General features: G+C 35.8%; 1 protein-coding gene and 1 non-coding gene across 2 annotated transcripts in view; one reads left to right on the top strand and one right to left on the bottom strand.

Moving 5' to 3' along the window:
• Nucleotides 1–181: 181 nt before the first annotated feature.
• On the bottom strand, nt 182–298 carry LOC129228824 (U5 spliceosomal RNA). The gene has a single exon (XR_008581007.1). It is a non-coding gene; the product is annotated as a U5 spliceosomal RNA (small nuclear RNA).
• Nucleotides 299–12,349: 12,051 nt separating this feature from the next.
• LOC129228695 (uncharacterized) overlaps nt 12,350–17,534 on the top strand; it is a 70,914-nt gene continuing 65,729 nt past the window's right edge. The window contains exons 1-2 of the mRNA XM_054863379.1: nt 12,350–13,676; nt 14,274–14,522. Coding sequence (XP_054719354.1) covers nt 12,350–13,676; nt 14,274–14,522 — 1,576 coding nt within the window. The remainder of the gene's footprint in view (nt 13,677–14,273; nt 14,523–17,534) is intronic.

The following is a 17,534-nucleotide window of genomic DNA, read 5'->3' as shown; positions in this document are numbered from 1 at the left end:
CAGCGATTCCTTAACGAAAATTTTCGAGTTGCAGCGGGGAATTTGCGTCAGCTCTTAAAATACTTTTTTCTTAAAAAACTCGCACTAAAACCGTTTCGCCTGAGTTGAATCGAGTTGTAGCGGGAGTCGACAATAGTTGTGTTGTTAGGACGTGCAAGATCGACTTATCTTTTTATTCATATCCCTCCTCACGGAGGGTCCAAAAATTAGTTTAAGCTCATTTAAGCTGTTCCCCTCCACGGTAATCTTTAGTAAAAGGCGAAAGATTAGCACGAGGTTTGAAGGGAAACCAGAGCATAATCGACGAACGAGCTTTTTAACAAATATAATACTTCTTGTTTCAAAATAAAGCGGTTGTTATTGAAAATCTGAAAAATTACGCTTTAATCTTTCTATTTGCAATTTCAAGTGAATGTTACAATTTCTCTTTTAGTAAATCGGCGTCAGGTATTCATTTTGCCAGTTCGAGTACTGTCATTTTTCTTAAAGTTTTAAATGCTTTCTCGAATATTCACGTAGCATTTCAGCATTTCGGTACTTTAAAATTGACTCGAGAGTGCTGTTTTTTCCCCGAATTTAACGTTTTTTCCGCGTTTAAAGTATTTTTGCGCTGGACCCGAATTTCTGCGATGCTGTTAGAGGTATTTCTTCTCGCATATTGGGTTTCTCTATCCGTCGCACTTCCGCTTTTCACGTTTTACACAAAATAATGCCAACTAGACTTTCACCTTTTTTCTGTGACAAATTACTCATTATGTTTCTTTTGGAACCGGAAACGTGATTTTTCACATTTTTTCATTACTCCTTTTCGTTTAGCAAACTAATAAATGAAAACTTTATAGCTTATTGTTTTAGGAAATATGTGATTTCATTCACATTGCACGTCAAGTACTGAATATCGATTTCTACTTTGAAGAATTCAGATCTTGATGCAAATCTTTTCACCTCTCAGCAGATTCAGAAATATCAGTATTTGTAGAGTCATCACACAATGAAAGTGAAGACTCGGAAGCCGAATTCAGAACTGCACTCTTCAACAGCATATAATAATGTTCAACAACGAGGACCGAGACAGCTTCTCTCGAGTAACACTATCGCCACAAACTATTATCTTCTATTACAAGCTCCTAGAGATAAAGACCTCTCGGCGAGAAATGCGGTTGAAGGATATTTTCTCTAGACACACGCTTTGGGAGCAAAACCAATCAGCGAAAATTGCGATTGAAGAAAACAAAAGGTATCAAAACATGACACTTTCTTCGAATACATCAGCAAGAAATACGATTGAAGAAAACAAAAGGTATCAGAGTGACACTTGCTATGAGTAGGTCAGCGAGAAAAACGATTGCAGAAAACAAAAGGTATCAAGGAGTGACACTTGCTACGAGTAGATTTAATTATTAATTTTTTCGATTAATTTCGGTATTCATTGACAGAACGCCTTGATGTTAGTTTTTCCCATGCGAAAATCGACACTGCATTTTGCCGTCTGTGTACTTCGCGGCCACTAATTGCCACCAAAAGAAGTGGACGAAACCTCGTAGCACTGTTGGTCTTCTCCGACACCCTGCGCGATAATACGCAGTGTGCATATATAACACGAAGCGAATACAAAAGTAAAAAATACTGGTAGTAATGTGAAACTTGCATCTCTTCAGAATAAAAATGTATTTTTGGGCTATATAGTAAGTGGGCACAAAATACTCGCAGATACGCTTTATGTACTCTTCTTATTTATTTTATTTATTTATATACTTATGTGTTCCGTTTTGAACGCATTTTTCATGCAAATTTTATTTTCGAATGACTTTTTTTTAAATTACCTTTTTTTCATGTTTCTAAACAAGTATTTGTATCGAAGTTCCTTTCTTTTTCTTTGTTTCTCATTTCCTGCATTTCTTTTTCGGTCGGCAGACACATTTACTTCGAGAGGACTTTATCTGAGACTGGAGGCTAGCGAGAGGACTTTATCTGAGACTAGAGGCTATCGAGAGGACTTTATCTGAGACTAGAGGCTATCGAGAGGACTTTATCTGAGACTAGAGGCTATCGAGAATACTTTATCTGAGATTGGGAAAATAAAAATGAAGCATGTAAAAAATTTATCGAAATTTTTAGCTAATTTTTAAGTAATCTATTCTGTCATGAGTGTATGAAATTAATTTTTGTTTGCTAAATGAGTGGTAAAATATAGTTTACTGAGTGAATCAACCAAATCATTTTATAATACTCAATAAAAATTTGGTCGACCCCAGTATAACGCTTTCCCGCCTCCCACAAAAAACGTTAAAATCGGACATTGATTCAAAAACTTGACTGGACTGGAATCTCTTTACACCTCAGAGGTGCGTGAAGCCGCAATTGTTGTCCTCCACTCTGTCCGTTTCAGTGCAGCTACTCTTGTCTAATTCCAGCTGGGTCAACCAAATTTGTTTCGCTCGTTTAATGCCATGCTTCTCCATGTTGTTTTTGATCTACCTCGCTTTCTCTTGCCGTCTTGACATCAGGTGATCAGGTTAAAGCAATTCTTCCGCTTTATTTGGGTGTCTTCTCAACGCAGTCCAATCCAATTCCGTCTTTGTTCTATTTCAGCTAATATTGGTTTGTTGTTTCTAAAATGGTATTGTTCTGAATTACTTATTTTATTAAGTGAAACAATTTTTTTAATTTTTCAAAGCAATTTTGTTCAAAACTATTAAATTTTACTTCTTGTTGTTAATTTACAAGTTTCGCTGCAATAAAATGCACAGATTTTATTATTGAATAAAGGGTGACCACCTAGGGGGTAGGGATTGATAGCGCAGGCTGCGCCAATGAAATTTTTTGGGAAGGGGTGCTTTTACGGGTATTTTTCTCATGGGGGGGGGGCTCTTGTGTTAGGGGGGGGGGGGGTTTTGAGAGATTTATGGGCGGGGGGAGGAGGTCGCTAGGCGGCACCCCTGATTGAATTGAAAGTTTGGATATTTATCTTCAAGTTTAATCACGATTATTTCCAAATTTTACTTAGTATTCCAAAAGAGTTCTATGCTTTCTTTATCCTGCTTTTTGCGTCATCGTCAGAACCACCCTGACCATTAACAACTAACCACTGGAACTGGAACTGATTTTGAACTAGTGCCTTCGCCATTTTCGAGTGCCGAGGCTTTGGGATATTCATGTATTCAAATATATGCGAGCATGGCTTTTGCTGATTTTCCAAAAAAAAATGCTTTGAATGTTCATATCCTTTCTCCCCTAGAAAAATCTGAAACGGCGACCTAATCTACTGTCATTTCTAAAAATAAAGTGTATGTATAATTTGGGTTAGTTTCATTCTTCTGTGCGGCACTTCTATGAACATGATCAGAAATATTGGGTCTGTGTTTGAGGATGAATTTTGCTACGGAGATGTGTAGATATTATGTTAATACTAGAAAATCGCCCGTCGTGGTACGACGGGCGAAAATTGCTTCTACATTTGAACGAAATTATTGCCTGTTTAGTGTATTTTAACAGTTGACATTTCAACACTAACTCCAGTGGATTAACCCTAAACTCCAGTAGATGGCGTTCACCGTTGACCACTTTTTCGTTTTTCCATTCTCCTTAAATTACAGTTTTACCATTAAAACGGTTAAGTTACCACGGATCCAGTTCAGCCTTGTCAAAATAAAGCCTTTCACTGCATATCAAGCATTACCAAAAAATGCAATCAAATTATCATGCCGTGAAGCGAGTTTTATTGTTTATGACGTCAGGAGCGTTAGTCGATCATCCACTATTATATATGAGGATAACTTGAAACGGATTCAAAACCAAGGTTTCTATGCGGTGTACTGTTGCGAATTTATTTGTCAAGCCTATAATAATTCTTAAATTTTTTGAGAAGTTAGTAAGGCCGTTGTGTGACAACGCGAGGCATATCTCCACTCTTCAACAGCATATAATAATATTCAGTAAATTACACCGCACTATTCAGTAAATTTGTTCCGCACTCTTGGCTTAATTAAGAGGTTTTCCATCTCCAGCTCAGTCACTTTCCTATGCCTGACTTTGGATCACCGCACTATTCAGTGAATTTGTTCCGCACTCTTGGCTTCCTTAAGAGGTTTTCCATCTCCAGCTCAGTCACTTTCCTATGCCGGGTTGATGAGTGCTAATAAGCACGAAACTGCAGTTCTCGGCTGGAAATGACTGAGCTGGCGGTGTATTTCACGTATTTCTGCTTTAGCCCTGGCTAATGGGCGGTAATTTACTGAATACTACCTTGCCTTGCGTTCAATCTTCGAGTTGAACCGAACCATTGCTTCGGTCACTCGTCTGGGCTGCTAATTCTATATTGGCTGCTAGTTTGTTCCACTCTCTTGGCTTCCTTAAGAGGTTTTCCATCTCCAGCTCAGTCACTTTCCTATGCCGGGCTGATGAGTGCTAATAAGCACGAAACTGCATTCCTCGGCTGGAAATGACTGAACTGGCGGTGTATTTCACATATAATAATGCTCAACGTAGCAGTGAAAAATAAATTGTCTCCTCCCGCCACAAACTATTATCTTCTATTACACTGTAAAAAAAATCCGGAAACGTTTCTGAGTATATCGTGCAGCTGTGGTTCATGAAAGTTTCAAAAACGTTTCTGAGTATTTCGGAATCCTCTTTCTGCAATGTCCAGAAACGTGTCTGAGTATTTCGGAATCCTCTTTCTGTAATGTCCAGAACGTGTCTGAGTATTTCGGAATCCTCTTTCTGTAATTTTCAGAAACGTTTCTGAGTATTTCGGAATCCTCTTTCCGTAATTTCCAGAAATGTTTCTGAGTATTCTGTGCAGCTGTGGTTCATGAAAGTTTCGAAAACGTTTCCGAGTATTTCGGAATTCTCCAAATAATTTTCAAAAACGTTTCCGAGAATTTCGGAATCCTTTTTCCGTTATTTTTTCTAAAATATAATTCTTTATTATAGTATTGCATACCATATCAGTTTCAATTCTTTCATATCTAAGAGCAATAATACAAGCAATTTTAGAATCATTCGTGGATTTTTTTTTTTTTTTTTTTTTTGGAATTTCTAATGACAAATAGCATGGTTAACAGCATAACATATGCACAGTTATAAATTTTTGAAAAATTATGAAATAATCTAGTAGTTTCATTCCTAATCACAAAATCGTCGGGGAATTGGAGTGGGGGGTACCTTCTGAAAAGTGGGGATTGTTTGTTAAACAATCTTAAACTTCAGTTTTTCTCTCAATATTTTCAAGACAAAACTATCAACATATTGTATTTTTAATGCAGAACTTAAAAACATATCTTGTATCAAACTTGATAGCTTTTATCTTCGGATAAAATTTGACAGGACTTACCTACCCTTCGCGTTCCTAAATTCGTTCACCTCAAGTCAATTTCTCTGACGAACAAAGTGTACCGAAAAGTACCAACAGAGAAATTGATGAATTTAAATATGACACCAAGTCCCCCTGCTGGAACCATTCGGGTTGATTCTTCTGTTCTTGCCCTTTTCCATCTCATCACAAATATAAATACTTATTCAAAATAGATTACTGATTTTATTTTTACAGTGTGCGCAAAATGCATTATATATTTTATTTATTAAAACATTGAACTCTATTACATGATTATTCCATTTCATATATACAAGAATACCCCCCCCCCACCATAAGAGTGATGGTGCACCCATAAAATGCTATGAAGCGCCCACCCCCCCTTGAAAAAGCAACATCATATACATTATAAATCAAAGTATCATATACATTATAAATCAAAGTATCATATAAATTATAAGTCAAATACTTTAATATGGTGTAAAAATACAAAATTATTTTACTAAGTCTTTTTTTTTTTTTTTTTTTGCTTTTGGTAAAATTGAGGCTCGTAAAACGAAAAAAATGAAGACACTTTTAAATACATATATGTATCTATTCGTTAAATAAATTAATACACATTTAACTAATTTAAAGCGTTTCGCTAATGCAAATATTTAAAGAGATATCGTCATTTAGATAATACTGAAGCACAATGTTCCTAATTACAAGAGATAGTTTTTTTTTTTTACTTCATGGGGCATTCCAAGGTATTTTTGACATTTATATAGAGTCCGTAACGTGACCTTTTTTGCCATAACTTTTTAATTTACTGTTTGATTAGCATATTATTTTATTTTGATCTTTTCCTACCAACACACCAGCTCAAATTAAAATAATTTGCAAATCTAACGGTAAATTAAAAAGTTATGGCAAAAAAAGGTCACGTTACGGACTCTACATAATGTCCAAAATACCGTGGAATGCCCTTCATACAATCTAGCTACACTGTTTACAAGAGAATGAAAACATGCAACCTTAAAGGCGAACTATCAAACCTGACAATTTGCATATTATAACATTTAATTCATAATGCTTGATACATAAATGTTCAGCCAAATATTAACTGAGATTGACACATAAAAACAAAGTACACAATAACACTTATTTAAATTTTTTTATAATCTTCAATTCATAAATTTTACAGAATAAAACTAGACACACTTGCACTTTAAATATGTGTTCTATATAATGTAAAATATTTTCAAATTGCAATAGTTCACAACAAAAAAATAATACTGAAGAAAATAGTTTTTTTTTAACGAGATTTATATGAACTAAATCTCTTTAAAGTAATAGAGTTGCAAAGCGACTTACCTATTCGTCGGTGGTGGTCTTTTGCAGGCTTTGGTCACCAAAAAGGTGATTTTTATGACAGAATAAAATTCTGCCAACAAAAATTACCCATTTGGTGTAGAAAGAAGAAAAGTATCCAAGAAAAAAGTGAATTACCTACACAAGTTATGCGACGCAATGAATTTAGATGGCGTCCTCTCGGCAGTTATTTGGTTTTTAATTTCAGTTTGTATTCCTTCCGCGAGCATGCGTCGAGAATTTGCACTTCGTACTTAAAAATAAGTGACATAGCTTCAAATTCAATCTCATGACGATACATATGCAAGAAAATATAAGACTTTAAAATTATCTTCAGTGAATTCATGCGAGGAACAAAACTTCTACTAATCCCCTTGATGAGTGTTACTTCGCATACATGAGTCAGCACTTATTTTCATTGCGTGCTTTCGAAAGTTTCAGTTTAGTTTTGCTGCTGGACTATAAAATTGCCGTGAGAGCTGCGCATGCGTCGACTCTTACTTTCTTGCTAAACGGGAAACGTTTTTGATTATAGCAGAAAACTGCGGAGGGCGTACGAATCTGTGTATTACGGAAAACTTTTTTGTATATTCAGAGAGTTTTCCGAGATTTTTTACAGTGTACAAGCTCTTAGTGATAAAGACCTCTGAGCGAGAAATGCGATTGAAGAACATATTCGCCAGACACACGCTTTGGGAGAAAAACCGATCAACGAGAATAGAAAACAAAAGGTATCAAAGTGACACTTGCTACGAGTAAATCAGCGAGAAATACCATTGAAGAAAACAAATTGTATCAAAGTGACACTTGCTACGAGCAGATCAGCGAGAAATACGATTGAAGAAGACAAATGGTATCAAAAGTGACAATTGTTGCGAGTAGATCAGCGAAATACCATTGAAGAAAACAAAAGGTATCAAAAGTGACACTTGCTACGAGTAGATCAGTGAGAAATACGATTGAAGAAAACAAAAGGTATCAGAAGTGACACTTGCTACGAGTAGATCAGCGAGAAATACAATTGAAGAAAACAAAAGATCTCAAAGAGTGACACTTGCTACGATTACATCAGCGAGAAATACCAATGAAGAAAACAAATGGTATCAAAGTGACATTTGCTACGAGTAGATCAGCGAGAAATACGATTGAAGAAGACAAATGGTATCAAAAGGGACAATTGTTGCGAGTAGATCAGCGAGAAATACCATTGAAGAAAACAAATGGTATCAAAGTGACATTTGCTACGAGTAGATCAGCGAGAAATACGATTGAAGAAGACAAATGGTATCAAAAGTGACACTTGTTACGAGTAGATCAGCGAGAAATACCATTGAAGAAAACAAAAGGTATCAAAAGTGACACTTGCTACGAGAAGATCAGCGAAAAATGCGATTGAAGAAAATCAAAGGTTTCAAAGCGTGAAACTTGCTACGAGTAGATCAGCGGAAAATACGACGGAAGAAAACAACAGGTATCAAAGAGCGACACTTCCTACGAGTAGTTCAGATAGGTTTATCTTTTTAGAGAAATTTCGATATTCACTGATAGAACGCCTTTATGTTAGTTTATTCCCCTTGCGCAAGCGGGTACTAATTGCCGTCTGGGTACTATGCGGCCACAAATAGCCATCGAAACAGATGGACGAAACCTCGCAGCCAGTGATGCTTCTTCGACACCCGTAGCAAGGCAGTGTAGAAAGCATATATAATACTAGGCTAATACAATAGTACCAAATACTGGTAGGAATGTAAAATTTGACTTCGTTCTTTTTAAGAAAGATCGGAAAATAATTGATCCATATTGCGGACAGTTATCTTTTTAGCCAATTATTATTATTATTTTTTTTTTGTTACGATTCCATGCAATCATTCTTGCACGTCACTCGCATCCCTTCGGAATAAAACACATATTATATAAGTTAAATATTAAGTGGGTACAAAGACTAGTAGATACCACTTCATGAACTTCTTATTGATTTTATTTATTTGTTTATGTTTGGCACGAATTTTTGATGCAAATTTTATTTTGTAATGACTTTTTTTTTAAATTTTTTTTCTCCGTCATTAAATAAGTATTTGTATCGAAGTAAATATAAGTGTTTTGGCACATAGGGAATATGATTTGCTAAAATTTTCTTCATTTCTTCCTTTTCTTTCCTGCCCCCTCCCCTTTTTTTAATTATTTTTTTTTTAACACGCTTTTATTAGCTTCACCTGCATGGATATATCTTGTAACGGAATCTTGCAACTCAATCTCTGTGATCGGATTCTTTTGATATTTGGCATATGACCTCGGACCCGATGACAATGCAATATTCTATAGTCGATATTATTAATTAACTGTAAATTATTTATTTATTACAATTTTAATCAATATTTTTGCATAAATCCACTCATATGAGGACGAAAAATGCTTGCGAATAATAGAATTACATGTCGATAGAAGCCCCTGATTTTTCAGCATCAGATTAAATTTGTTCCGATGTTCCAAGGTAGTTCTAACGTGACTTTTAATTGTTTTTAACTAATTTCTTGCCAAAATGTGGGTGAGCCTTCAAATGAAAATTCATTGTTGATCATGGTTATTGCTGAACAATGATTTTATTAAAATGCATCTCAGATTTTAAAAGTAATATAAATGTTGCAAGCCTTTGCTTTATTTTCCCACCCTTTAAGAGTTTGTATGTTTTTGTTTGGCAACAGTGAATATGTTTTGTTAGAACAGCTAAGTTTCGATTCGAAATGTTTTAAATAGTGTATTAAGTAATTTTATAAGAAATATTAAGAAATAAAAGTATATGAATGGGCAAAGTGGTGTACCCTTAATGTCATATCTAACATGTGGTGACCCGGACGTGATTTTAAAGAAGGTCAGTACTTTTTTTAAGGAATATCTGATTGAAAAACTTTAGTTTTCGTTTTGCAATGGAAAATCTTGTCAAGAAGCGATCTACGTTACGAACATCTTTTACTAAGACATATAAGAATTTAATGATCTTGTTTGAGAATGAAAATATTGCAATAAGTGATCTTAAGATTAAATTAGCTATTTTGGAACGCATTAATGCTAATTTAATAACTCTTGACAACGAAATTTTAGAACTTACGTTAAACGCAGACGATGACGGTAAAAGTTATACTGTCGAATTTGAAGCTATAGAAGAATATAAAATCAAGTTTGATGAAGCGTTAGTTTACGTAAATTCTTTTTTAGAAAGTAAATCCCAGATAAGCGCTAGTATTAATAATGAGAAATCATAACTAAAACTTCCCAAACTGGAATTAATGAAATTCGGTGGTGAAGTTAAAGATTGGCTGTGCTTTTGGAGTCAATTTAAAAGAATTCATGAACATAAACAAATGGAAGAGGAAGATAAATTCCAATATTTAATACAGTGTATGCCTCCTGGTACAAGAGCGAAGGAGATCATCGATAGTTATCCACCAACAGCAGAAAATTATGAAAAAGCAATTGAAAGCCTCAAAGCAAGGTTTGGCCGCGAGGAACTGTTAGTGGAGTATTATGTTCGCGAACTCTTGACTTTAGTTGTTAAAAATGCTACTAAATCGTAACTAAACATTACTCAATTGTATGATAAGCTTGAATCCCACCTAAGATCATTAGAGTCTATTGGGATGACATCCGACAAATATGTTGCTATGCTATTCCCACTTGTGGAATCGTGTGTTCCAGAAGACATTTTAAGAGTTTGGCTAAGAAATTCTGCAAGTGAAGAAAAATCATACAGTGCAAGACTGAACCAGATTCTAAACTTTTTAAGAACTGAAGTAGAGGGGGAAGAACGGATCACCCTTGCAAAGTCGGGAATGAAGCAAAGTGATTCCTACAGAAAATTTTCGAAAGATAAGGAAGATATTATACCTACTGCGAGCAACTTGTTTTCAGGAGTGAAAGAAATTAATAGCAGTAAGGTTATGTATTTTGTATATTCTGTGAAAAATCTCACCAAAGTAAAGATTGCTACAAAGCACAAAATTTAAGTTATAATGAAAAATTGAAAATCATGAACGAGAAAAATTGTTGTTTTGCGTGTTTGAAAACAAGCCATCGAGCAAAAACTTGTAAGAACAAAGTTCAATGTGTGTTTTGTGAAAGAAAGCATTACCTTGTTTGTTGTCCAGAATTTAAGCAGAAATCAAAAGTTACGGTAGAGCGCAAACAAGAAAATTCCGAAAGCAGCACTCTTTCATCAACATGTACTTCAGGGAGAGTTTTACTTCAAACATTAGTGGTTGGCGTTCAACACGAAGGTAAGAAACTTCATCTAAGAGCTTTAATTGATACTGGGTCCGAATTTTCCTGTATTTTGAAGTCAAGAATAGAATCGTTAGGAATAAAATCTGAATCTCAAAGAGAATTAACACACGTTGTGTTTGGTGGGAGAACATCTGATATGAATCATAAATGTTATAATATCAAGGTTGAGAATCTGCATACTGGTTATAGCTGCAAAGTTCCTGTTCTCGATCAGCCTATTATTTGTGGATCCATACCTAGTCTACAGAAAGGACCTTGGATAACCGAGCTAGCCGAAAAAGGAATTCATATCACTGATGTTAATTTGGTCAATCCGCAGATTGATCTTTTGATAGGCTCAGACTTTGCCGGAAATATTTATACTGGAAAAATACAAAAATTAAGTACAGGTATTTTTGCCATGGAAACGTTGCTTGGATGGGTTTTAATGGGAAAATCAATAACAAGTGGAGGTAGAAATTCTATTGCTGCTGCAGTTACCTCTCTTTTAATTCACAATCAAGATATCAGAAACCTGTGGGAGATGGAAGCTATTGGCATCAAAGATCCTTTCGAACAGTCTAAAAGTGAAATCAATAAGGCAGTAAACGATCATTTTATAGCAAATTTAGGAAAAGATGACGAGGGAAGATATGAAGTGAAATTGCCATGGATACATGACAAAAATCTTCCTGAGTATAGAGATATAGCTGAAAAGAGACTAGAAAGAACAACAACAAAGTTAAAATTGGAAGGAAAATATGATGCATATAATATGGTACTCAAAGAGTGGTTAAATGATGATATAATTGAAAAGGTACCACTTGAAGAGTTGCCAAAATCTGGTTGCTACTTGCCACATAGAGGGAAAATTCAACAACCAAGATCAGACCAGTTTTCGACGCATCCAACAAAAGAAAAGGCTTTCCTTCTCTCAATGATTACCTTGAAAAAGGTCCTAACACCTTGGAATTGATCCCGTCATTGTTAGTAAGATTTAGAGAAAAAAGAATTGGAATTATATCTGACATAAGGAAAGGCTTTTTTACAGATAGGAATCAATGTAGAAGATAGAGATTATCTTAGATTTCTGTGGTGGGGAAGGATAGTGAAAGTAAAACAATACAAGTTTTGAGGCACCGCAGATTAGTTTTCGGTCTTACGAGCAGTCCGTTTATTCTTGGATCAGTTATTCGGCATCATCTGGAAAACTCATGCATCGAACATAAGGAAATTGCTGAAGTGTTGTTGAAATCGTTTTACGTTGACAATTGCGTTACATCGTTGGACACAGAAAGTGAAGTTCAGCATTTTAAAGAAGTCTCTACACAGTTAATGGCAAGCGCAAAATTTGAATTGAGAGGCTGGGAGCTTACTGATTTCAATGTCTCAACTTCTGAATAAAAAATCTCTCAAGTCTTAGGAATGCTGTGGAATCGTGGAACTGACACTTTATCTTGTGATGTTGATTTAGGAGTTGAAATGATAGAGCCATTTACTCGAAGAAAGTTACTTTCCGTTGCACAAAGAGTATTTGATCCGATCGGGTTTTGCTGTCCTGTAACATTGTATCCAAAATTACTTCTTCAAGAAAGCTGGAAGTCAAAACTCGGATGGGATGACGAACTATCAACAGATGTAACTGAAAAGTTTAAGAAGTGGTTTAAGGATCTTTATCTTTTGAAGGTGGTTGAAATTCCAAGATATATGTCAATCGACAACTGTGTATCAATCAGTCTTCATACATTCTGTGATGCATCTAAATTGTCTTTCGCAACAGTCATTTTCTTAAGAAGCGAAAGTAAAGATCAAGTGTCAGTGCAATTGGTGCTTGCTAAATCAAGAATTGCACCATTGAAAACGATGTCAATCCCTAGGCTGGAATTAATGACATGCACAATAGGCGTACGTCTCACTAATACAGTAAAAAGAGCTTTAAGTATCCAAGACATTGAAGAATATTATTGGACGGACTTGACTTCAGTGTTGTATTGGATAACTCATGAAGATACATGGACTGTGTTTGTAAAAAATCGAGTTAAGGAGATAAGGAAATTGTCTGACCAAACAAACTGGCGACATGTGCCAGGTTCAGAGAATCCTTCGGACTTACCTTCAAGAGGTTGCTCAGTTCACAAACTGATAGAATCTCGTTGGTGGGAGGGTCCTCATTGGCTGAAGTTGCCGAAAGAAGAATGGCATCATTCTACTTTAACTGATGACACAGAAAAAGCTGACAGTGAGAGACGCAAGGTAGTTGCAACGGCATTAAATAATGTCAAGGACTTTTCTTCAAAAGTTTTCAGCTACTTTTCGACATACAAGAAAAATCTAAGAATGATGGGATGGATATTAAGGTTCTTAGAAAATTCCCGTAAGAAAAGAGAAGAAAGACAGCATGGAGAGCTTAAAGTTCATGAGCTAGAAAAGGCTGAAAAAGTAATAGTAAAGTTCATACAACATAACTCCTTCTCATCTGAGGATATTGAAAAATTAAAGTCCATCTGTGTGTTTGAAGATGAAGGAATTTTGAGAGTCAAGACAAAGATTTTCAGAAGGAAAGATGAAGAAGATTTTAAATGTCCCATAGTTTTACCCTCTGATCATCCTCTAGTGGAACAGTTAATTTACGAAAGGCATTTGGTCTCTTGCCACAGTGGAACTCAAGTTGTCCTGGCAGATCTTCGACAAAAATTTTGGATTCTTAGAGGCCGGAAGACGGTTCAAAGGGTCTTGAAACAATGCATTCGATGTAAGAGATATGCTTCAAAGAAATTAGAAACCATGCCTGCCCCCCTTCCGGGAGAAAGGGTACGAGATGCATTGGTTTTTTAGGTGACAGGGGTTGACCTAGCCGGACCACTTTACCTGAAGAAGGGAGATAAAGCATGGATATTATTATTTACTTGCGCCGTGTATCGGGCTGCACATTTAGAATTGATTCAGAGCCTCTCCACTGACGGATTTTTGCTTGGATTAAGAAGATTTATAGCAAGAAGAGGCAGACCTCGAAAAATATATAGTGACAATGGAACAAATTTTGTTGGCGCGGTTAATCAATTTGCCTCCCTTGATTGGAGTAAAATACTTCAAGAGAGTTCAATTTTGAGAATTCAATGGGAGTTCAGCCCTCCTACAGCCCCTTGGTGGGGCGGGTTTTGGGAACGTATAGTCCAAATGGTGAAGAAAATCTTGAGAAGAGTTTTGGGAAGAGCTTCCTTAAATTTTGAAGAGTTGTGTACAATTCTATGTGATGCCGAGGCATTTATCAACTCACGGCCACTAAACTATCTATCTGAAGATCCGGAGGACTTGACACCATTAACTCCAGCAATGTTCATCCAAGAAGTTCAAGCGGTGGGAGTGCCCGACTTAGATAATTTGGACAGCGTCAATCTTTCTAAGAGGGTCAGATACCAACAAAGGTTGAGAAAAGACCTAAGGAAGAGATTTCGGGAAGAATATCTTGGTATGCTTGTTCACAAGCAGGCAAACAAAGCCCTCGTCACCGGAATAAAGGTTGGAGACATAGTCCTCATTGATTGTGACAAACGACGACTAGATTGGCCAATGGGACGTGTAGTAGAAGTGCTTCCAGGTAAAGATAATTTTGTTTGAGTCGTAAAAGTGAAAACTAGTCACGGAGAATTAATTCGTCCAGTACAACGTTTGTACCCTTTAGAACTGGATTGCTCTAGTGAACTATTTAACAGTAAAATATTAAAACATGTAGAAGCCGAGCACTCTGCAGGGGAAAAAGGTTTGAAACCGACTATAGATGATAAAACTGACACTATTGATCCAGGAATTGGTGTTACCCCAGAACTGATTCAAACCAGATATGGTAGAAAAGTTAAGAAACCAAAAATTTTTGACATTTGAGTTACAATTTATATTTTAATTTGTTTTCATGTTTATGGGGTGTAATTTTAGGATTAAACTACTTAGAGACATTAATTTTATTATTAAAGTTCAATTTGTTAACATGAAAGTTTTAATATTTTAATAAGTTTTGATTTTATGTGTCAAGTATGTAAAAAAAAAAAAAAAATCAAAAGGTGGGAGAATGTTGCAAACCTTTGCTTTATTTTCCCACCCTTTAAGAGTTTGTATGTTTTTGTTTGGCAACAGTGAATATGTTTTGTTAGAACAGCTAAGTTTCGATTCGAAATGTTTTAAGCAGTGTATTAAGTAATTTTATAAGAAATATTAAGAAATAAAAGTATATGAATGGGCAAAGTGGTGTACACTTAATGTCGTATCTAACAATAAATGTGATTTCCACACACATACATCTATGTCTGTAATGGATTAGCTGGATTAGACAACTATTCGAGTTCAAGTAAAACTAAAAATAAAAAATAATTTGAATTTTGACATCTGGAATTCAAATTATGTTTTTCGCAATCACGAGTGTGTGTGTGAATGTAGGCGTGTGTGTTTGTGTCTATGTGCAGGCATGAGTGTGTGGGTATGTGTGTGTAGGTGTGTGTGAGTGTGTGTGGGTTGGTGTGTATGTATGTGTGTGTATGTGTGTGTATGTGTGTGCGTGAGTAGGTGTGTATGTATGTGTGTGTGTATGCGTATGTGTGTGTAGGTAGGTGTGTGTGTGTAAATGTATGCGTGTGCTTATGTATGCGTATGTGTGTAGGATATTGACGCGACCTGTAGACGGTTTTCGCTGGAGGAGCAGCATCGGGAAGGGCCGGTCGACGGTGGTGCTGCAGAAGGAGGCGAGGGGGGGGGGGGGGGATAAAATCATAGGAACATCAAAATAGTCACATGAGAACAATGAACAACGTGATTGCTCAAAAAAGAAAAGAAAATAATTGTTTATAAAACTAAAAAAACACGCTTTTGTAGCAACATGAACTAAAAAGTAAAAAAATAACCTTTGGATGTTAAGTATGATGAAATATTTGTCCAAACAATTGACTTTAATGTAAAAAAAAGGGTGGGGAAGGGGGGGCTTCATATCATTCGTCTTGAATTTCTTCCATCTGTTGTCCTTTCAGAAATGTAAACGGCACTCAACGGGTTTTTGGTACATTAAAGTCAATTGTTTAGTCAATTATTTCATCATACTTTACATGCAAAGATTATTTTTTACTTTTTAGTCCATGTTCACCCCACGGGTTTTTGGTACATTAAAGTCAATTATTTCATCGTACTTTACATGCAAAGATTATTTTTTACTTTTTAGTTCGTGTTGCTACAAAAACGTGTTTTTTTTTTTTTTTGTTTTTGTTTTTTTTTTTTTTTTTGTTTGTTTTTTAAACTATTATTTTCTTTGTTTCTCATTTCCTGCATCTCTTTTTCAGTTGACAATCACATTTACTTCGCTTGAAAACTCGAAACATTAGGAATAAAAAATATAGGTTGCGTACATAGCTTACAAACATTTCAGGGCTTTAAGGATCTGCTTTCTCAAAGCAAAAAGATATGGCTTTCACTCAGGTGTGTACTCATACTCGCGAGTATTTTGCTCGCTTGGCTATAAAATTTCAAATGAGTCAAATTGTTAAGATTGCTTGCATCTCTTTCTAACTTCCGACACAGCCAGAGCCGGATTTAGGGGAAGGCAGGCAGGGCTACTGCCCTGGGGCCTCCACAACAAAGGGGTCCCCATAATAAAATTTTCACAAAATATCCTAACTTTCATGGATCGAAAATATTGGATATATACATCAAAATATTCGGATACATATCAAAGTATCGGTTATTTTCGAAAGTGTGATGATCTTTACGAACCCTGATTAGGGGCCTCCTCTCCTTCGTTGCCCCGGGGGGCCTCCACACTTCTAAATCCGGCACTGGACACAGCAATGAAAGTTTGACATGTGTGTGTGTGTGTGTGTGTATAAATGTATTTGTGCGGCTGTCTGTGGCACCGTAAACAACCGATTTTAATGACTCTTTTTATTTAAAAGAAAAACTTGGTCGAGAATGTTCTAAGCTAGGTCTCATCTTATGACATTAATTACCGAAGATCTTAACTAAAAAACCAAAAAATTAGCCATTTTGCGTAATTTTGGAAGTGAAGCCATTTAATAATTACGTAAGGATGATTTTGGGAATTTTTGACCCCCCCCCCCCCATGTAAGGGTACGTAAGACTTTTCAACCCCCCACCCCACCCCCCAAGTTCCGTTTCGTTTTTCAAAATAATAAAATGACGAAACTAACATCACTGGAATCGAAATTAAATTCACTATTATTAGATTAAACCTTTTTGTGTAATGAAATATTTACTAAAAAGTTGGAATCTAGACTGAATGTTTTCTTGACATTTTTTTTTCTTTTTTGTATATGATGCGATACTAATCAAAAATATAACATGCCATATATAGTGCAACTCTTTTATTATATTTTGCCCTGTTCATTCTTTGTAAAATAAATAAAAAACAGCTCATCCTAATTCGTTTTTTACCTGCCAGTTGCAAAATGAAATATGATCACTGCCAAACCACTTGACTGCACGATTTCTAATATAAAATATAGATTTAGAAAACATTGCGTAAGAATAGGTTTGAAACCTCCCCCCCCCCCCCCCCACCTCAAAGTAAGGGTGTGAAGAGATTTTTCCAACACCCCTCCTTCTACCCTTACGT

This window comes from Uloborus diversus, chromosome 8 (assembly GCF_026930045.1).
Source record: "Uloborus diversus isolate 005 chromosome 8, Udiv.v.3.1, whole genome shotgun sequence".
Lineage (NCBI taxonomy): Eukaryota > Metazoa > Arthropoda > Arachnida > Araneae > Uloboridae > Uloborus > Uloborus diversus.
Note: the sequence above shows the minus strand (reverse complement) of the source record. Positions and strands in the feature narration are given on the sequence as shown.